At 38.3% G+C, this 20,299-nt stretch overlaps 1 protein-coding gene across 1 annotated transcript in view; it reads left to right on the forward strand.

Moving 5' to 3' along the window:
• The window catches only part of MYBPC1 (myosin binding protein C1), a 101,656-nt gene that overhangs the window by 64,240 nt on the left and 17,117 nt on the right, over positions 1–20,299 (forward strand). The window contains exons 13-21 of the mRNA XM_042948338.1: positions 126–288; positions 1,952–2,058; positions 2,370–2,503; positions 8,759–8,918; positions 9,956–10,060; positions 10,810–10,998; positions 11,868–12,002; positions 15,177–15,230; positions 16,211–16,378. Coding sequence (XP_042804272.1) covers positions 126–288; positions 1,952–2,058; positions 2,370–2,503; positions 8,759–8,918; positions 9,956–10,060; positions 10,810–10,998; positions 11,868–12,002; positions 15,177–15,230; positions 16,211–16,378 — 1,215 coding nt within the window. The remainder of the gene's footprint in view (positions 1–125; positions 289–1,951; positions 2,059–2,369; positions 2,504–8,758; positions 8,919–9,955; positions 10,061–10,809; positions 10,999–11,867; positions 12,003–15,176; positions 15,231–16,210; positions 16,379–20,299) is intronic.

Raw genomic sequence — 20,299 nt, forward strand, 5'->3', positions numbered from 1 at the left:
GTGTTATGTTCTGGTTGTCCCCCAATATATCAATTGCACTGGAACAAATTCTCATTTTCAAAACAAGATACCATCTTGGCCTGTCTGGAGTTTGGGTTTGGCACTTATAAGTATTGTTTCTGTAGTGAAACCTCTGAAGATTTTGACACCTCTGACTGATCAAACTGTAAACCTTGGAAAAGAAATCTGCTTGAAGTGTGAAATCTCTGAAAACATATCAGGAAAATGGACTAAAAATGGCCTACCTGTTCAAGAAAGTGACCGTCTGAAGGTCATTCACAAAGGAAGGTAAGCAAGTTAGGCGATCTGTAACTTGTCTCAATATGCACTCTTCCTCTACTTCCTAAATTACATATTTGGTGAGGAAGTTTGGAGAGTAGTCATAAAGAGAGGATCTTCTTCTGGTTCTTGGCTTCCAAATAGCAAGAATGTCTGACTTCTCTGTTCTATATCATGTCCTACCAGTGATCCTTTATCTGCACCTCATGGTATGGTACTTTGTCTATTCAAAAGCCATCAACTTGGGAATGCAAGCTGGTGCAGCCACTCTGGAAAACAGTGTGGAGGTTCCTCAAAAAACTAAAAATAGAACTACCCTATGACCCAGCAATTGCACTACTAGGTATTTATCCAAAGGATACAGGTATGCTGTTTCAAATGGGCACATGCACCCTAATGTTTATAGCAGCACTATCAACAATAGCCAAAGTATGGAAAGAACCCAAATGTCCATCGATGGATGAATGGATAAAGAAGATGTGGTATATATATATACAGTGGAGAATTACTTGTCAATCAAAAAGAATGAAATCTTGCCATTTGCAACTACATGGATGGGACTGGAGAATATTATGCTAAGTAAAATTAGAGAAAGACAAATATCATGACTTCACTCATATGAGGACTTTAAGAGACAAAACATATGAACATAAGGGAAGGGAAACAAAAATAATATAAAAACAGGGAGGGGGACAAGACATAAGAGACTCATAAATATGGAGAACAAACAGGGGGTTACTGGAGGGGGTGTGGGAGGGGGGATGGGCTAAATGGGTAAGGGGCATTAAGGAATCTACTCCTGAAATCATTGTTGCACTATATGCTAACTAATTTGGACGTAAATTTTAAAAAATTAAAGAAAGAAAGAAAGAACAATGACAAACGAATGAACAACAACAAAAAAGGGCAAAAGGAAAACAAGCCATCAACTGATTCTTTCCATATAAACAGAAGGTTAAAGGAATGATACTGAATCCTATGGATTCAATCAAATGGATTAACTGTCCCTAACCGGTAAGTGCCACATGACCTTCCCACAATTTTGGGGGCAGACATAATATCCTAGAATCTAGCAAAGATCTAAGGCAAGAGTTCTTAAACTTGGATCTAGGGATCCTGGTTGTGAATCTGGTTAAGATCATGAATGTACTCCAGGGAGGTCCCACAAATCCTCCGAAGTTGTAAGCCAAGTCTGTGTGTACAAAAATACATACTGTTCTCCAGAGAAAGGATCAATGGTATCCATCAGATATTTGCTGATCCCCAAAAAGTTAAGAACTACTGCTTTTAGATTTGTCATATAACGCCAAAATCAAGAATGTTCTTGGTAATTTTTTAAATCTTAAATTATGGCACTAGTGAGATGTTGTATTTTAGCCTTTTTTTAAAGCTATGTGATGAAAAAGAAATATTAGACTCTTGTGTGCATAATAATCAGGCTGTATTTGTACAAATAATTTCGTATACTCAAAAATGAATATTTGATGAAGATCCATAAATAGGATAATTAAGCCTTCGCATTTATATTCTCTCTCTCTGTTTCTTGGTCTTTCTCTCCAGCCTGGAGATAGGCTTATCTCTTAATCAGATAAAGTCCAGGTGTCTCTTCAGTTGGGCCATATACAATCTAAATCTTTGCAAATTCTTAGAAATGTTTTTCTAATTTCCTTAGAATCCACAAGTTAGTGATAGCCAATGCTCTTACTGAGGATGAAGGTGATTATGTATTTGCACCAGATACCTACTCTGTTACTTTGCCTGCCAAAGTTCATGTTGTCGGTGAGTAGATAAATCATTGCAGAGTTGTGTTCTTGTTTTTTTGATTTTGCTTACCATGGAAATATAACACATTCAAAACTGTGATATACATGAATTGGTGTAAGTCACTAAGCATAATAGTTGATTCTTAAGAAGTCTTACAATGGAGTAGCTTTGCAAGGTGCCAGGCACCAACTACTTTGATTCCTCTTATATTCTTTCTGTCCAGATAAAATGTTGGTTCTATCAATATTTACCACTAGCAAAGTACTGGCCCAGATATTCACATGGAAATGATTGTCTTATAACAAAGGCCATATTTAATATTCTAGATCCTCCTAAGATCATCCTGGATGGTCTTGATGCTGACAATACAGTGACAGTAATAGCAGGAAGCAAGCTTCGTCTTGAAATTCCTGTCACCGGAGAACCACCTCCCAAAGCCCTTTGGAGCCGAGCAGATAAGGTTTGTTTTAAGTACACACACACACACACACACACACACACACACACACGCACACCCAACCACACCTCCTGCCTTCCAATAGTCAAATGAAAGAAGAAAGCAAATAAATGTACAAGGGTACAGTATAGATGTAATTCCTTGGATTAAGAAAGATCACTGGTTTGGGGCACCTGGGTAACTCAGTCGGTTGAGCATCCGACTTCGGGTCAGGTCATGAACTCACTGATCGTGAGTTAGAGCCCTGTGTCGGGCTCTGTGCTGACAGTTCAGAGCTCTCTCTCATAGCTCTGACAGCTGTGACAGCTCTCTTTGACAGCTCTCTCTCTCTCAAAATATAAATAAATATTTATTAAATAAATTATTATTAAATATTTATTAAAATCTCTCAAAAATAAATAAGGATTAAAAATTTTTAAAAAAAGAAAAATCACTGGTTTTCAGGCAAATATAATCATCATTCATCTACTTTTCATATTTCTGATTACCTACTATGTGACCAGGCATGTTTTCATGTGCTGTAAAGATCCCATTTTTCATTCTAATAGGTGTGAGGGAATGAAGTGGAAGAGAAAAAGATAATGAATTAGTAAATAAACAATTGAACAAAATCACTGTGGATAGTAATAAGTGCTATGAAGATTTTTTTAAAACAGTGTAATATGATTAGCAAGTGATTGCAAGGTAAATGACAATAGTTTCTATGAATGACAAAGAAACCATTATACAAAGATCAAAGGAAAAAGATTTCCAGGTAAAGTCAATGCAAGGGCAAAGGACAAGAAGAGAGGAAAAAATGAGCTTGATGTGTTGAAGGAACAGAAGAAAAGCCAGTGTGACTGGGTCAGAGTGAATAAGGAGGAAAATAATAAATAAGGTTGGGTGGTAGACTAGTACTAGCTCAAGTGTCATTCTGTGGCTCCTAAAATAAAATGTGTTATGGGCAGTAAAACTATTCCGTATGATATTATAATTATGGACATATGTCATTATAGACTTGGCAAAACTCACAGATGTACAACATAAGAGTGAACCCTAATGTAAACTATAGACTTTGAATGATAATGATGTGTCAGTGTAGGCTCATTGATTATAAGAAATATACTGCTCTGATGTGGGATGTCAGTTGTGGAGGAGGTTGGTTAGTGTGGGGGAGGGGTTATATGAAAACTCTCTGTACTTTCCACAATTTTGCAGTGAGTCTAAATCTGACCCCAAAAATAATTTATTAATTAAAAAAAAAAGAGTTGAAGAGTGTTTTTTCCTTTTCTGTTTTCTGGAGGAAAAAACAAAAGAGCATCATTAAGCTTTGGAACAACTTGAAACAGTGAAATGTATATGTAATTAAAGTCCCCAAAGAGAAGGACAGAAGAATATGTAAAGAAATTAGAGCTAAAATTTTCCAAATTTGATAAAAACTAAAATTGCAGATATAAGAAGCTCAATAAAATCTAAGCACAAAGAGCATTAATAAAACCACACCAACTTGATAATAAATTATATTAAATAAATAAATAACAAAAATAAAAAATATAAAGAAAAAAAGAAAAAAACCACACCAAGACCCATTAAAATCAAATTGATCAAACCCTATGATTAACAAAAAAAAAAATGTTTTTAAGTAGACAGGGAAAAAAGTCACATTAAATATACAGAAATAAAGAAAAGAGTGACAGCAGATCTCTCTGGAAGCAAGGCAAGTGAGAGGACAGTGAGGCAACATCTTTAAAGAAAAAACTGTCAACCTAGAATACTACGAATTCTAAAAAATTCTATAAATTCTAAAAAAAATATATCAACCTAGAATTCTATACTGAGTAAAAATTTCAGAAACAAAGGCAAAATAAAATTATTTTCAGATATATAAAAGCTGAAAGAAATAATCACTGGCAGACCTGCACCACAAGAAATGCTAAAAGAAGTCCTTAAGTCATAAGGAAAATAATGTCAGGTTGAATCATTTTCACAAAGGAACAAAGAGCAGCAGAAATGATAACCGTGTGGATAAACATAAGAGTTTTTTTGTATTATTTCAATCTCTTTAAAAGATAATTGACTGTTTAAACAAAAATAATAATAATATACTGTTGTTTGTACTGTAAGTAAAATTTATGACAATAAAAACATAAGGTCAAGAAAAAAAAAAGAATGGAAAGTAAGAATTAGGAGGGTGAAAAGGGAGGTATTGTTGTAATATCGCATGAAAGTAGACTGTGAAAAGTTAAAGATGTATACCATAAACCCTAAAGGAACCACTAAAATAATGAACAAAAAGTTATAGCTAATAATCCAACAAAGGATATCATATGAAATCACAAAAAATATTTAATTAATCTAAAAGAAGGCAGAAAAAGAGGCACAAAGAACAGGGCAAGTAGAAAACAAATAGCAAGATAATAGAATTGCAATAGAAAAATTGCAATAGAAAAACAGATAAATTAGAGATTTCAATACTCTTCTCTTAGTAGTTGCTAAAACAAGAAGACAGACCATCAGTAAGGATATTTAAGATGTGAACAATACTGGCAACCATCTTGATCTAATTGACATTTACAGAATACTCCAATGACACATACAGAATGGGCATTATTTTATAGTTTTTTTTAACGCTTTTATTTATTTTTGAGACAGAGAGAGAGCATGAGCAGGGGAGGGGCAGAGGGAGAGGGAGACACAGAATCTAAAGCAGGCAGCACAGAGCCCGATGCGGGGCTTGAACTCACAGACTATGAGATCATGACCTGAGCTGAAGCCGGACGCTTGACCGACTCAGCCACCCAGGCGCCCCCAGAATGGGCATTATTTTAAAATTGCATATGGAGGAGCGACTGTATGGTTCAGTTGGTCAAGCGTCCGACTTCGCCTCAGGTCATGATCTCAAAGTTTGTGAGTTCACGGGGCTTTGTGCTGACAGCTCAGAGTCTGGAGCCTGCTTCTGATTCTGTGTCTCCCTCTCACTCTCCCCCTCCCCAGCTTGTTCCCTCTCCCTCCCTCTCTGTCTCTCTCAAAATAGTAAACATTAAAAAAAAATTGAGTATGGAAAATGTCCAAGATAGACCATAAGTAAGTCTCAACAAATGTAAAAGGATTAAAGGAATACTACTAACAGTAAAGAGGAATGAATTACTGATGTATGCAACAACTTGGATGAATAATTATGCTGAATGAAAGAAGCTCAACAACAACAACAACAATTATTTTTAAAAACTGCTAATACCAAATACAAGGATATGGAACAATCAGACTTTCATACATCACTGGTAGGAATGCAAAATGGTCCACCCACTTTGGAAAGCAGTTTGGTAGTTTTTTTTTTATAAAGTTAAACATGCACTTTACCATACAATCCTATAGTGAAACTCCTAGCTATCTACCCTAGAGAAATGAAGACATATGTCCACACAAAAACTTGTACATAAATGTTTATAACAGCTTTATTTATAATTGTCAAAACTTGGAAACAACCCAAAAGTCCAATTGTACAAACATACAATTTGTACATGAATAACCCAACTGCACATGGAATATACAATAGAATACTACTCAGCAGTAAAACAGAAGGTGCTAGTAATACATGTAGCAACATGGTTGAATCTAAACAGCATCATGCTGAGTGAAAGAAGACCGATCCAAAAGGCTACATACTGTTTGAGTCTGTTATATGAACATTCTGGAAAAAGGAAAACTAGAGAGATAAATAACAGATTGGTGGTTGCCAGGGACCAGAGTGTAGGGGTGAATGAGTTGACAGTGAAGGAACATGGGGACACTGTTGGGGATCATGGAAATGGTATGTATCTTGATTGTGGTGGTGGTAGTTACACAATCACACAAATTTGTCAGAATTCATAGAACTCTATGTATAAAAAGTGTGAATTTTACTCTATGTAAATTATATAGCACAAACAGACAAGCAAACAAAATATAGAAAACTAAAGAAGATAATGCAACACCACCCTAAGTATTTTCTTTTCACATTAAAAATAAAGCAGAAAATCTTTTACAATCTTAAGATTTGAATTTGGCTAATAAGACAACTCATCTTTGACAAAGCAGGAAAGAACATCCAATGGAAAAAAGACAGTGTCTTTAACAAATGGTGCTGGGAGAACTGGACAGCAACATGCAGAAGGTTGAAACTAGACCACTTTCTCACACCATTCACAAAAATAAACTCAAAATGGATAAGGGACCTGAATGTGAGACCGGAAACCATCAAAACCTTAGAGGAGAAAGCAGGAAAAGACCTCTCTGACCTCAGCCGTAGCAATCTCTTACACGACACATCCCCAAAGGCAAGGGAATTAAAAGCAAAAATGAATTACTGGGACCTTATGAAGATAAAAAGCTTCTGCACAGCAAAGGAAACAACCAACAAAACTAAAAGGCAACCAACGGAATGGGAAAAGATATTTGCAAATGACATATCGGACAAAGGGCTAGTATCCAAAATCTATAAAGAGCTCACCAAACTCCACACCCGAAAAACAAATAACCCAGTGAAGAAATGGGCAGAAAACATGAATAGACACTTCTCTAAAGAAGACATCCGGATGGCCAACAGGCACATGAACAGATGTTCAACGTCGCTCCTCATCAGGGAAATACAAATCAAAACCACACTCAGATATCACCTCACGCCAGTCAGAGTAGCCAAAATGAACAAATCAGGAGACTATAGATGCTGGAGAGGATGTGGAGAAATGGGAACCCTCTTGCACTGTTGGTGGGAATGCAAATTGGTGCACCTGCTCTGGAAAGCAGTGTGGAGGTTCCTCAGAAAATTAAAAATAGACCTACCCTATGACCCAGCAATAGCACTGCTAGGAATTTATCCAAGGGATACAGGAGTACTGATGCATAGGGGCACTTGTACCCCAATGTGTATAGCAGCCCTCTCAACAATAGCCAAATTATGGAAAGAGCCTAAATGTCCATCAACTGATGAATGGATAAAGAAATTGTGGTTTATATACACAATGGAATACTACGTGGCAATGAGAAAAAATGAAATATGGCCTTTTGTAGCAACGTGGATGGAACTGGAGAGTGTGATGCTAAGTGAAATAAGCCATACAGAGAAAGACAGATACCATATGGTTTCACTCTTATGTGGATCCTGAGAAACTTAACAGAAACCCATGGGGGAGGGGAAGGAAAAAAAAAAAGAGGTTAGAGTGGGAGAGAGCCAAAGCATAAGAGACTGTTAAAAAACTGAGAACAAACTGAGGGTTGATGGGGGGTGGGAGGGAGGGGAGGGTGGGTGATGGGTATTGAGGAGGGCACCTTTTGGGATGAGCACTGGGTGTTGTATGGAAACCAATTTGACAATAAATTTCATATATTAAAAAAAAAATGAATTTGGCTAATATGAGAAAATTTTGTTCTATTATAAAACAGAAGAATTATGAAAACTATCTCAGGTATTCTTATTGCTCTCACAATCTTATGTTATTGAGGACTTATGAGTCCTAATCCAGACACAAAAAAGTAAAGAGTTAATTTAATAGTTATTAGAAAATTACCCAGTTTCTAAATTACCTTGACCTTCTCTGTTTTTTCTCTTTGTATGCTGGCTATTCATTGTCATATAGGAAATATGACCTAGGAATCAGAAAAATGGAATGCTACTTCAAATTTCTGGTTTAAGAAAGAAAGAAGGAAAGAAGTGAGGTAGAAGAAAAGGAGAAAAAGGAGGAAGAGGAGGAGAAAGAGAAAATAAAGAAAGAAAATATAATGGAAGGCCCAACCTCACTCTGTCTTTACTTTGGGAATTAGATATTCATTCATTCATTCTGTCCTATTGGAAGGGAAAAATCAATACTCAATAACTTGTAAGGAAAACTGGCATTGTGGTCTTCTTCAACCCTCTTCAGTATTTCTAAATTTTCAAGACACATAAATAAGCAAGTCATGATTAGTTCTTAAATATTTAATTTCATGTACAAAGAGACTCCTCTACTAAAATAACACTTCTGCACTCCTATTTTTAGTCCTCCAGCTTTCTCTTTGGTGGGTTCGTGCTTAGTGGGCTTTGGAGACAAATCCCAGTTCTTCTCATTGTTAGCCATGTGGCCCTGAGCCACAGCTTTCTCCTGTAATATGGGATGTTAACACCTTTATCTTTAGGGTTGGTGGAGGATTACATTAAGAACATGTATTTTAGGCCTTAGCACCACATCCAGCTTAAGTTCTAAGGTACTTTGGAATAGTCCTTGTCATATAGGTCATGCCGTATTTTGTTTCTCTCCTCCTTAGGCTATTATGGAGGGCAGTGGCCGGATAAGAGCAGAATCTTACCCTGACAGCAGCACTCTGGTTATTGACGTCGCTGAAAGAGATGACTCTGGTGTTTACCACATAAATCTGAAAAATGAAGCTGGGGAAGCACATGCAAGCATCAAGATTAAAGTTGTGGGTAAGTCCTCTGGTTCAACAAACTTCTAGAATCAAGTTTACATGTCCATATCCAGAGTAGACTTTGCCAGCTCTTGGTTCTCTCAACTCTTCTGGGTAGTCAACAAATGAAACACAGATAGCTATGTTTTATAAATCACCATTGTTCTTTTTCTACCTTTCCCATTCCTTTTCTTTCCTGTCCTTCCCTTCCCTTCTCTTCTCTTCGTGTCTTCTTTTTTCTTGCCCAGAGGTCCAATTGCAGGAATGTGTAACTAAAGTTAACTGTTTGGGGTTGCTGGTCATTAGCTCTCCACAGTTGTATTCCTTTCGGTTTCCTTTAAAGTCACTGAAACAATCACTAAACAATTTCCAACATCACAATCATTGTAGAAGAGTAAGATTTGCCTTAGATGACAACTTAGGTGTATTTTTCCTAAGCTTGAAACCAAGTGAAATGAGTCCAGCAGATTATTGGTGGTCCAAGCTCTCATGATCTCTTCATCTCACTTTATTTCTCCCTTAAGAATCATATTTCAAATGGACCAGAAACTAAGGTCACTTTATCAGACACTGAATTATGTTAATAAGATATGGTAACTTGCCATTTTTGACTTGGATTTTTACCAATCAACATCTTGATTCTTCCAACTGATTTACGGTTCACTTTGTAGTTCAAAACACAACACGAAATCACATCTGATATTATGCAATAATTTCTTGTTTACCGTTTTCAAGGTAAAGGACAAGTATCTTGAGTTCCATATGGGGCTTGCTCTCTAATGTTGTGACACTGGTTTAAAGGACTTGAATACATATTATATTTATCTTTATTGGGCTCACCTTCCCTTATCCCATATGGAGCATGACTTTTTGCCCAAATTAGTTACTACATGCATTTCAATAAACATGGAAAAGCATTCAGAAAAAACACTGCTTCTATGATTATTACCAAAAACTGATTTTCCAATTAACATTTTTCTTGTGCTCTCACTTACTCTTACTTTATTTTACTTTTTCTATCCTATTCTATTCTATTCCATTTTTTGTTTGCTACAGACATCCCTGATCCTCCAGTGGCACCAAATGTGACAGATGTGGGAGATGATTGGTGCATCATGAACTGGGAGCCTCCTGTCTATGATGGAGGGTCCCCAATCTTAGGTAACTGCATGTCGGTCAATCTATGAAACCACCATTGAAGTTGAAGTCCTCTTTATGCTTATTAGTATAGAGCATATTTTAAAATATTGCATGTAGAAGAAAACCTATTCTACTATGACTTTAAATATCCATTCAAATTGAAATATATTTTGGGATTCTTTATAAGTACTTGAGATTGAAATAACTCTGATGAATATCATCTGACTGTTCCCTTTTTTGTTTGACATCTACATTTAATATCTAGTTTTGCAACATCTATAGGTTTAACTTTAAGTTGTTCTAATCAGTAAATATCTAGCTCCATAGAATTATGTCTATGAAAAAAAAATTTTTAGAGATAAATATTTAAAAGAATTTGCTTCCCTGTGGAACAAGAATTTTTTCTATTTGAAACTCACAAAAGTGAGTTTTCCCTCTTCTAACCTACATTGTTTGGACTCCTAGCCAAATCTATTACTCAACTGTAACAATGGTATTTCTATAGTCTATATAGCTGTGATTTATTTTTCTCTCTTATCGTCCTGTGCAATTTTAATTTTTTTCTAGTCCTATTACTTTTATCTATATCTTATGATGTTAATGTTTGTATTCCCTATAATTTCTCTCAAACAACTGGTGAAATAAGGTGGCTTAAAAATATATGCATACCTGACTATTTTACTTAGAGATTTTATGAATTCTAATATCTGACAAAGTTTAATTTTGGAAGCCATGGAAAAACCTTAGTTTCCATTTCGTGTCACCTACAGGATACTTTATTGAGAGGAAAAAGAAACAAAGCTCCAGATGGATGAGGCTAAATTTTGATCTCTGCAAAGAAACAACTTTTGAGCCCAAGAAGATGATTGAAGGTGTAGCTTATGAGGTCCGCATCTTTGCAGTCAATGCCGTTGGTATCTCCAAGCCCAGTATGCCCTCCAAGCCTTTTGTTCCTTTGGGTAAGTCAGGAGATGTGTCTCTGTCATGGAAATCATTGCCCTGACTTCTTCCCTCCAACTTCTAACAAGGTTTCTTAGAGTCGTGCGTGAGCAGGAGGTTGGAGGTGGTTAGGGGCACCTAAGAAATTGAAAAACAACTTTGGTAGAACTGAATGTCTTCATAGTGTAGACCCTGGAATTTATTACCAGAATTCCGGTGAAAGCTGTATGTGGATCTGGTTGCTGCTTCCCACTGAAAACACAAAGCTGAGCCATTGACACATGACCACTCCCCATTTGTCCTTCTGAAGGTATAACTCAGGACCTATGTGTAAACACTATAACTAAACAGAGACCACTTCTACAAAGCACTCTTGAAAACTAGTCTCTTTGCTTTACCATCACACCTTAAATGCTATCTAATGAACTAACAAAGTCAGTTCAGTAAAGGCAAAGAAATAGAAGATAAGATGTTTTCCCCTTTTATGGTAGTGAAGTACTACTTTTTTTCAATAGAAAGAAGATTCAGTACAGGATTTATACTTTAAAATTAGAGGGTTATGGGAAATTTACTCTGGATCATTAGATCTCAAACTCTGACTTTTTTCAACTTCCTTGGGCCTCCCAGCCTCTCATGCCAACCTCCCAAACTGGAGGGAAAGTGTGGCAGCGTTTCTGAAATTGTCCACGCCTAGCAGATCTTTACCTTCCACGCAGCATATCCTCAAGGAGTCTTCACTGATTTTATTAAGACATAGGCCTCTCTGTATATTTTTATTTATATCCTAGTTAATTTTTATCACGGCTTGTGCTGTAACACCATAGTTAATCATTTCTTCTGTTTCTTTCTTTTCTTTTCTTTCTTTCTTTTTTGTTTTTTATCTTTGAAGCTGTAACCAGCCCTCCTACACTTCTGGCCGTTGACTCCGTAACTGACACCACTGTCACAATGAAGTGGAGGCCCCCGGACCAGATTGGTGCAGCAGGTTTAGATGGCTATGTGCTAGAGTATTGCTTTGAAGGAAGTAAGTACAACTCGTAGTTAAAATGAATACCATCATCAATAGGTGAGATACTCCCCCCTTTCTTTTGTTATCATTCTGGGGAACTCTTCTCCTTCCTACCAAAAATGACAACAAGCAAAAGTCTTCCTTCTAAGATGGATAAAAAATTTGCCCTTTTTTGGTACTTGATGCTAACAAATGGAGATCTCAAAAATATACTAGATAGGTGGCCAGATTAGACACCACGATAAGTCTAAGACATAGAAAGAAGGGATTCTGACAAAACTTCAGGGATTTCCACTTCTTGAATTGGTGGAGTTAAATTGCACCAAGAAAAATAAAAGTCTAGTTAGGATGAAGCAAGTTGGACATTCTAAACCCTATACAGAGTAGAGGTCTGCTATCAAAAAAGCTGCCTACTTCTGGGTAATAAAGGGAGACTATATATTTGGCTAGCTGCTGATCATGCCTTCAAGAAGAAGAAGAAAAGAAGAGAAGAAGAGAAGGAGGAGGAGGAAAGAAGAAGAAGAAGAGGAGGAGGAGGAGGAGGAGGAGGAAGAGAATTAAGAACAACTTTCAGTGGCAGCATTAAATCTCAGAGGGTGTAAGCAATAGGTTTGACATGTGACAGGAATTTGTCTCAGTATATAAAAATGTAATCACTGAAATTTAGAAGGAGAAGAGAAACAGTTAAAAAAAAACTTGTTGATAGAAATAATAGACAAAGAGAAAATGACACAAGAAAATATGGGCCAGAGTGTACCTAAAACCAAAAATGATGTGAAATTCACTGAAAGCCTGTTGTGTTTTTGGTATCCTGCTTGTCATGATTTGAAAATGGATGACTAAAACTGTCCCAGTTTGAACTCAGGCTCCACTCTAGATGAGGTAGGTAAACAACCCACTGGGGAAGCTTGTACATATCACCACAAATGATAGGCCAAGATTTAGCTTCTGAGAAAGCTCTTTGGACTCCAAACTTTAATGTGGATCTTATCTGAAGGAAAGGGAGACTACAGAGCACATTTGGGAAATCAGGAATGTGACTACAAAGGCACCCTCCCAGGAGGAAAACCTCTGGAGAAGAAACTTCCTATGAGAGAAAACTGCGGCAAAGGAAATCCCAGGCCCCTGGACTGGGGCACCCCTGGAAACCACCGTTGGTGCTGGTTGGGAGGGAACAAGAGACGGGGGGACAAGGCATCCTGGTAACAGTTCCATTGACATGTGCTCTGCTCACAGAGCACGCTGCTTCATTTCTCCAGGGCTTAGAAAGCCACTAACTAAAACTAGTAGGGGCATTATGAGAAAGTTCCCAGGCATCCCAGCATAGGAGGGGGGTAGTGTCACTAATGCAAAAAGGTAAATTCTTGAGCACTTCAGAATATGGTTTATTCCCATTCTATTCCTCTCCCATTTCAAAAACTCATGAGTACTCCACTCTGTTATTTATATCACCCCACCAGCAAAATCTCCCCATCTGACATGTGATGTGGCTGCTGAGCACGAACATTTGTGTTTGTATGAAACAGAGCAAATTCTTTACTCTTTTCTTTCTGATAGGTTTAAAAAGTAAGAAGATACAGCAAAATGATAGATGCCTGTCATTTTGATGTTACCCACCTTAGATAAAATACAACGAAGTGTATTTTACATAATTTTGTGTGTGATCTGTGTAGATACATATGTATACGGGTATATACATATGTATATGTACACAGTCATTATTATGTATATATTTTGCCACATAACGTTTTGGAATTAGCTTTCTATGGAAGTTCTTTCATAACGTGTATATCTTTCTTCTCGCAGTCTTTTCTTTCTTTATGTGGCTGCCCTATTCTTCATTCTTTTTAATGGCTGTTGTCCTCCAGACTAATTTTCTGTAGTGTTTAATGCTTTTAGATATGTCAGGTTTTATTCTGTAAGAGAATTCTTTCTTTTATAAGATCGTGTGTTGGTTTTGACTCTGCCTTTCTCTTGTTTTTGTTTTTTTTAATGCCTGCAGCACATTACTCTTCTTTGTTTTCTTCCTTCACTCTAGCTCTTTCTTTTCGTTCTTAAAAATTCTCCTCATGTATCAAATAACTTTCATATTCCTTCCCCATCCCCTGGACACCGTTTTCTTTCTCTGTTTTCCTCAATTAAAGTGGTTCAAACGTGAAGGGATGGGCTATTTTTGTTCCCCTCTGATCTTGTTTCGTCCTGTCTTCTCTTGAAATTTCTCCTTTACTAGTTCTTCACTATTTCAAGCACGTTTTCTGTCTCCTATTTTCACTTTCTCATCAACTGTCTCTTCACTATGAAAATATCAGCACAGTGACTCCCAACCTGACCATTGGCTTAAAGAGGTATTTCTTTTTCAGTGTCCTTAAGTAATTTTTATCATCCACATGCCCTTGCAGCCACCAGGATATTTTGGCTCCCTGCTCCTTTTCCCAGGTACTCCTAGAAGGGATGGGATAAGAGAGAGGAGAAGGTTCCAAGGGGTTCCACTCCCCTGCTCCTCTTCTGATAACAGGTGAAAAGGCATCATCCCAAACCAGTGGGGGTATGCCCACAACCCATGAGCCAGCAACATTCCCTCCAGTCATGTGGAACGCAGGGACCCAGGCATGCTCAATTTGTTTTCTTGACTGCAGAACTTGTTGTTATGGCAACCAGAGGCTGCCTCCTGAGCTGCTGGGAAGACAGGGCTGGCTTTATCCTGAGTGCCTTCACTCCCAGACTGTGATGATTGAACCCCATAGCAGGAGTTCTTTGTTACCTGGGTGCCTGGGAGGACCCTCCCTGGCTGGGGTCGCAGGGACAGGTGAAAAGATAGACTGTTCCACTGTGTGCTGCTCCCCTGTGGAGTCTGGGACCCGCTCCTCCTTTCTCTTCAGGGTCTTGCTTTGTTCCTCTCTACCTCTTGTTCCCACAGCTGGAGGTGCCCAGCCTCTTGTCTCCTCTTCTTCTCTGTGGCAGATGCCTCAGGACAAAAACCACAGTCTGAACAGAGTAGGCTGTGGCTCTCCTGAGGAACTACCCACCCCCCCACCCCAATGTGTTTGGTCTCTTCCGTCACTGCTCTGAAGACAAATATCTTTGCATACTTTGCATACTTTACTAACAGAGAATGCTGACTACTGATACGATATTCTTCTGGTGTGAAAGTGGGTGTCTTTAATTAATTTTAATGACGGATTCTCAAAGGTACATCAGCAAAACAGTCTGATGAAAATGGGGAGGCTGCATATGACCTACCAGGTAAAGTATTCTATGAAAGCTTTCAAACTTTCTTACTATATGATACAGTTTCTGGGAATGTTCCATGACCAAGCATGAAGTACACCTACCACCCACACATGAAAAAGTCCTTAGAGATCAAGGGGGTGGGCAGGCATTGAGCTAATAATGTGGGATCCAAGCCTCCCCCAACCAACCCTGTGGGCATAATGCATACAAACTTTCAGAAGTTGAAATATTTGCAACCCTTGAATGCTGGGTTCAAATTCTCTTGATGTTATAGATAAAGCTACCAAAACCTTTTAAAAAAATATCATCATTTTTGATTGAAGTGAAAGAATTATGCCAATACCTTATAAGCCTTGTCTCCAGGGCTGTGTTTCCTGTCTGCCATGGATATTAGCTTCTTGTATTCATAAATGGAAGCATTATCAGACTCCCTATGCACGTATGAGTGCCTCATAATAAAAAAACAACCAAGATAAAACAGGGAGATTATATAACTATAAAGGTTTGTGTCTCTCATTCACAAGAATAGTATTTTCTTGTTCTTCTGAACTTTAACATATGTAGATGGCTAAATGTCATGAGTATGTCAATCCTTATGAAACTGAATTGGAGTAAAACTGCTACAAAATTCTTGGGGACAGTTACTGTGATTCAGGATACTCTAGTATCACGTCAGTATCCTGAATCATAGTGACTGTCCCCAAGAATTCAGGATACTCTAGTATCATAGTATCCTGAATAAGAGGTTTTTCAGAAATAGCAGAATCTGATTATCCTTCTTCCTGTTACTTACATTAGCCATTCTAGGCCATTTTCATTTAAATATGAAAAATGCCTACCCATGTAATGTGAGTCCATACCAAAATCATATTTCCTCCAACTGATTTAATTATAAGTAAAATACTAGTTTGGAGTCGACCGTACCAGTTAGGATGATTTTTTTTCACTAAACACCATTTCTCCTTCTTGTCCTTTTCTTTTATGAATTTTAGCCGAGGATTGGATAGTTGCAAACACAGATCTCATCGATAAGACCAAGTTCACCATCACAGGTCTGCCTACAGATGCAAAGATCTTTGTTCGCGTGAAGGCTGTGAACGCTGCGGGCGCCAGCGAGCCCAAATACTACTCCCAGCCCATCCTGGTGAAGGAAATCATAGGTAAGTGGCAAGGCTTTCAAAACTTTGTCTCCATTTCATGTTATTTGATTTTGCTTTTTAACCCCTTTCTTTCTCAAAACCTCCTATTTTGCTGTCTCTCCTTTGATGTATTGTAAATGCCTCCTGGGAGTTAGAAATGAACAAAACAGCTCTTATTTACCATTGTGGAGGTCAGCTCAGAGTCTGTAACTTGGAATGAGGACCAGCTAGCTAACCTCCCCAGGCTCTGAGCCGGCTCTGGCGGGGCTGCCCGTTCCCACGGAGGGAGCGTGAATGCAGCGGTGCCAACTTCAGCAACGTGGCTCCAGTGGGTCTGCGAGGCCAGAACCGTCTTCATGGTGAGATGAACGCATTATTTGCCCTTTTCAGCGTCTGACCTCCGCCCTGACGGTGCAAAAGCAATGGCGAGTAAAACCACAGGTGCCTCAGCACAGGTCAAGTCAGCGCCACGGAACCAGACTAGTTCCTTCCGTCTTCCTCACCACCTTGCACTCGGAGTTAAAATCAGAGGGCCGGCTTTGCCTTGGCATGTTCTTGCTGAAGCATAAAAATTATTCATTTTATTAAACCTTGGTCCTCGAGTACACATTTTTCCTACCTCTATGTGGCAGTGAAATGCAAAGTATATATAAAGACCTCACGCTGCGTGCTATAGCGCAGTGGTTTTCTGCAGAAAGAGGGCTGGTACAACTGAGCGGGAGGCTGAACTAGTGACTTTTCTCACACAATTCCATTTTACTTGAAAACATGGCCACTTGGCAGGCATTTTTAAGAAAACAAATGGAACGAGCCTGTCACTGTGAAGAAAGCAACTTAGAGTTTTTGTTGTCAGCCTTTCAATGAAAAGTGAACTTTGAAGCAAAAATTGGAATTTTGGGAAACTCCTATCCATTGCCATGGACTTGACAGCCCTCAACACTTAAAAACTTTTCTCATGAAAAAATTTTTTTTCTCATGAAATAGGCGGTGATATTAATAAATGTAGTTTTTATATTGAATAAGGGAATATGTCAACATTTAGAAGATCTACGTAATGTGGTGAAGTGATGTTTTCCATTAAAAATATGCATGGGTAAGATTTACATTAAAAATGTAAGATAGATTAGTGGATTTTAATGTAACAGAGTATGAAAAGTTAATTGAAGTGGCTTCAGATTCCACGCTGCAGCTCACCTTTAAGAAATCACAATTTATCATGTTTTAGTGTAGGATCAAAAAGGAATATCCATAATTGTCTGAAAAGTTTATTAAAATATTTCTCGTGTCTGTGCAAAGCCAGATTTTCTTCATTTAAATGACTTCAGCCAATACAACACATTACAACAGACTGAACACAGAAACAAATAGGAGACTCCAGATATCCTCTATTAAGTCAGACATTAAATAGATTTGCTAAAATATAAAATAATTCCATTAAAATGTCATTTATGTTGTTATCTTTAAATTAATAACTAGATATTTGAAAAGTTCAGTTTTAATTTCTAATATGGTAAATATTGATAAACCCACATAAGCAGAAGCTGAGAAATTGCTTTTTTGGGAAGGGTCCTTGATAATTTTTTTTCTTTTTCTAAATTTTTTTTTTTTGATGTTTATTTATTTTTGAGACAGAGAGAGCATGAACAGGGGAGGGTCAGAGAGAGAGAGGGAGACACAGAATCTGAAACAGGCTCCAGGCTCCGAGCTGTCAGCACAGAGCCCGACGCGGGGCTTGAACTCACGGAACCGCGAGATCATGACCTGAGCCGAAGTCACACGCTCAACCGACTGAGCCACCCAGGCGCCCCGGGTCCTTGATAATTTTTAAGAGTATGTTAGAAAACTGAGACCAAAACATTTGAGAGTTCCTGTTCCAGGGGAAAGAACACTGGACTCGGGGCCTGGATATCTAAGTTCTAAACCATGTCTGCCACAGACAATTGGGAGTGAGTTGATGGATGGATGGATGGATGGATGGACGGATGGACGGATGGACGGATGGATGGATGGATGGATGGATGGATGCAAGAAAGTATGAAGAGTGGGGCGCCTGGATGGCTCAGTCGGTTAAGCGTCCGACTTTGGCTCAGGTCACAATTTCATGGTTCATGAGTTCAAGCCCCGTATCGGGCTCTGTGCTGACAGCTCAGAGCCTGGAGTCTGCTTTGGATTCCATGTCTCCCTCTCTCTGCCCTTCTCTCACTCATACTCTGTCTCTCTGTCCATCTCTTAAAAATAAATAAACATTAAAAAATTTTTCTAAAAAAAAGCATGAAGAGTATACATTTTCTTAGTAGATTCAGAAGCCAATCTTTTTAAGTTGAATCCTGTTTCCATCATTTATTAGCTAGTGACCTCAGATAAGAGACTTGATCTTCCTGAGCCTTAATTTGTTCATCTGCAAAATGGAGATAATAATAGTATTTGACAAGAGTGCCTGGGTGGCTTGGTCAGTTAAGTGTCTGAGTTCGGCTCAGATAACGATCTCACAGTTCATGAATTTGAGCCCCATGTCAGGCTCTGGAGCCTGCTTTGGATTCTGTGTCATCCTCTCTCTCTCTGCTCCTCCCCTGCTCACACTCTGTCTCTGTCTCAAAAATAAATAAACCTTGAAAAAAAATTTTTAATAATAGTACTTGACACATCAAGAGGCTATCAGAATTAAATATATTGATCCATGTTGCTGCTTTACAGAGTGTTTGCCACATAATAAGCTCTCAATATGTGTTAGCTTTTATTATGATGATGGTTTAGTTTACTACAGAATCTGGCTGAGTCTCCTTTTCCTTATATGTAAAGTTAGGGAGTTACACGATCTCCAAATTCACTTCCAATCCCAACAATCAGTAATCATCATCATCATCTCCTCAAGTTTATTGAACAGCTACTATTCTCAACCATTAATCCTCACAACAATTGTACAAATTAGGTGCTTTCATCATCCTGATTTTATGGAACAGGTGTCTGAAACCAGAGCTACCATGTATCAGATCCAGTACTCAAACCCAGATCTCTAACTCAGAAGTTCATGCTTCTAAGTAGAGCATAGGACTCAAGCCTGACTCCAGATTCTTTTTTTTTTTTTTTTTTTTTTGAGAGAGAGGACACAAGTGAGCAAGAGGCAGAGAGAGAGAGAGAGAGAGAGAGAGAGAGAGAGAATGAATCCCATGAGGGGCAGAGAGAAAGAGAGAGAGAGAAGCATGGCTCACCCAAAGCGGGGTTCATGTTCACCTGAAGTGGGGCTTGAGTTCACCTGAAGTAAGGCTCAAGCTCACCCAGTGCAGGACTCAAACTCTCGAACTGTGAGATCATGACCTGAGCCAAAATCAAGAGTCAGATGCTTAATCGACTGAGCCACCCACCCAGGTGTCCCAAGGCTAACTCCAGGTTCTAATCCTGGCTGTGTCACCAAGGGCACATTACTCAACCTCCTATCCTCCTGTTTCTTTATCATAAAGTAAAACAGTACCTATCCTACAAGGTGGCCTTGAGGTTTAAATTAGTCCCTTCATCAAAAGTGTTTAGTCCAGTGTCTGCCACATACTAAGCCCTCAAGTGCTGACACCTGTCTCATCCCTGTGAACCTATGAGCCTTTGACTCCCTGCTTCTGATGGGTTTGCAACAACATGCTCTAGTATCTTTATGGTGTTTAATTAATGAACATTAGTACATAGTGGGCTAGGGCCACCTATTATGTACCTCGTAGCCACATGGGGAGAAAGTTACTATCCAATTCCAACAGAATTACCTAAATAACAAGTGCTAGGTACTAAAACTTTGTTTTGTTTTTTTCTGGTGAGAAAAAGTGGGCACTCCTATCAGCTAATGTGCTGCCTATGGATCTTTTGTGGAATGTTCATTGCAGAATGCATTTGCTGTCAGAAACTGAAAAATATATATAAAGTCCTACGAGAAAACTTGGTGTTTTTCTATAAAGTTGT

This window comes from Panthera leo, chromosome B4, assembly GCF_018350215.1.
Source record: "Panthera leo isolate Ple1 chromosome B4, P.leo_Ple1_pat1.1, whole genome shotgun sequence".
Classification (NCBI taxonomy): domain Eukaryota; kingdom Metazoa; phylum Chordata; class Mammalia; order Carnivora; family Felidae; genus Panthera; species Panthera leo.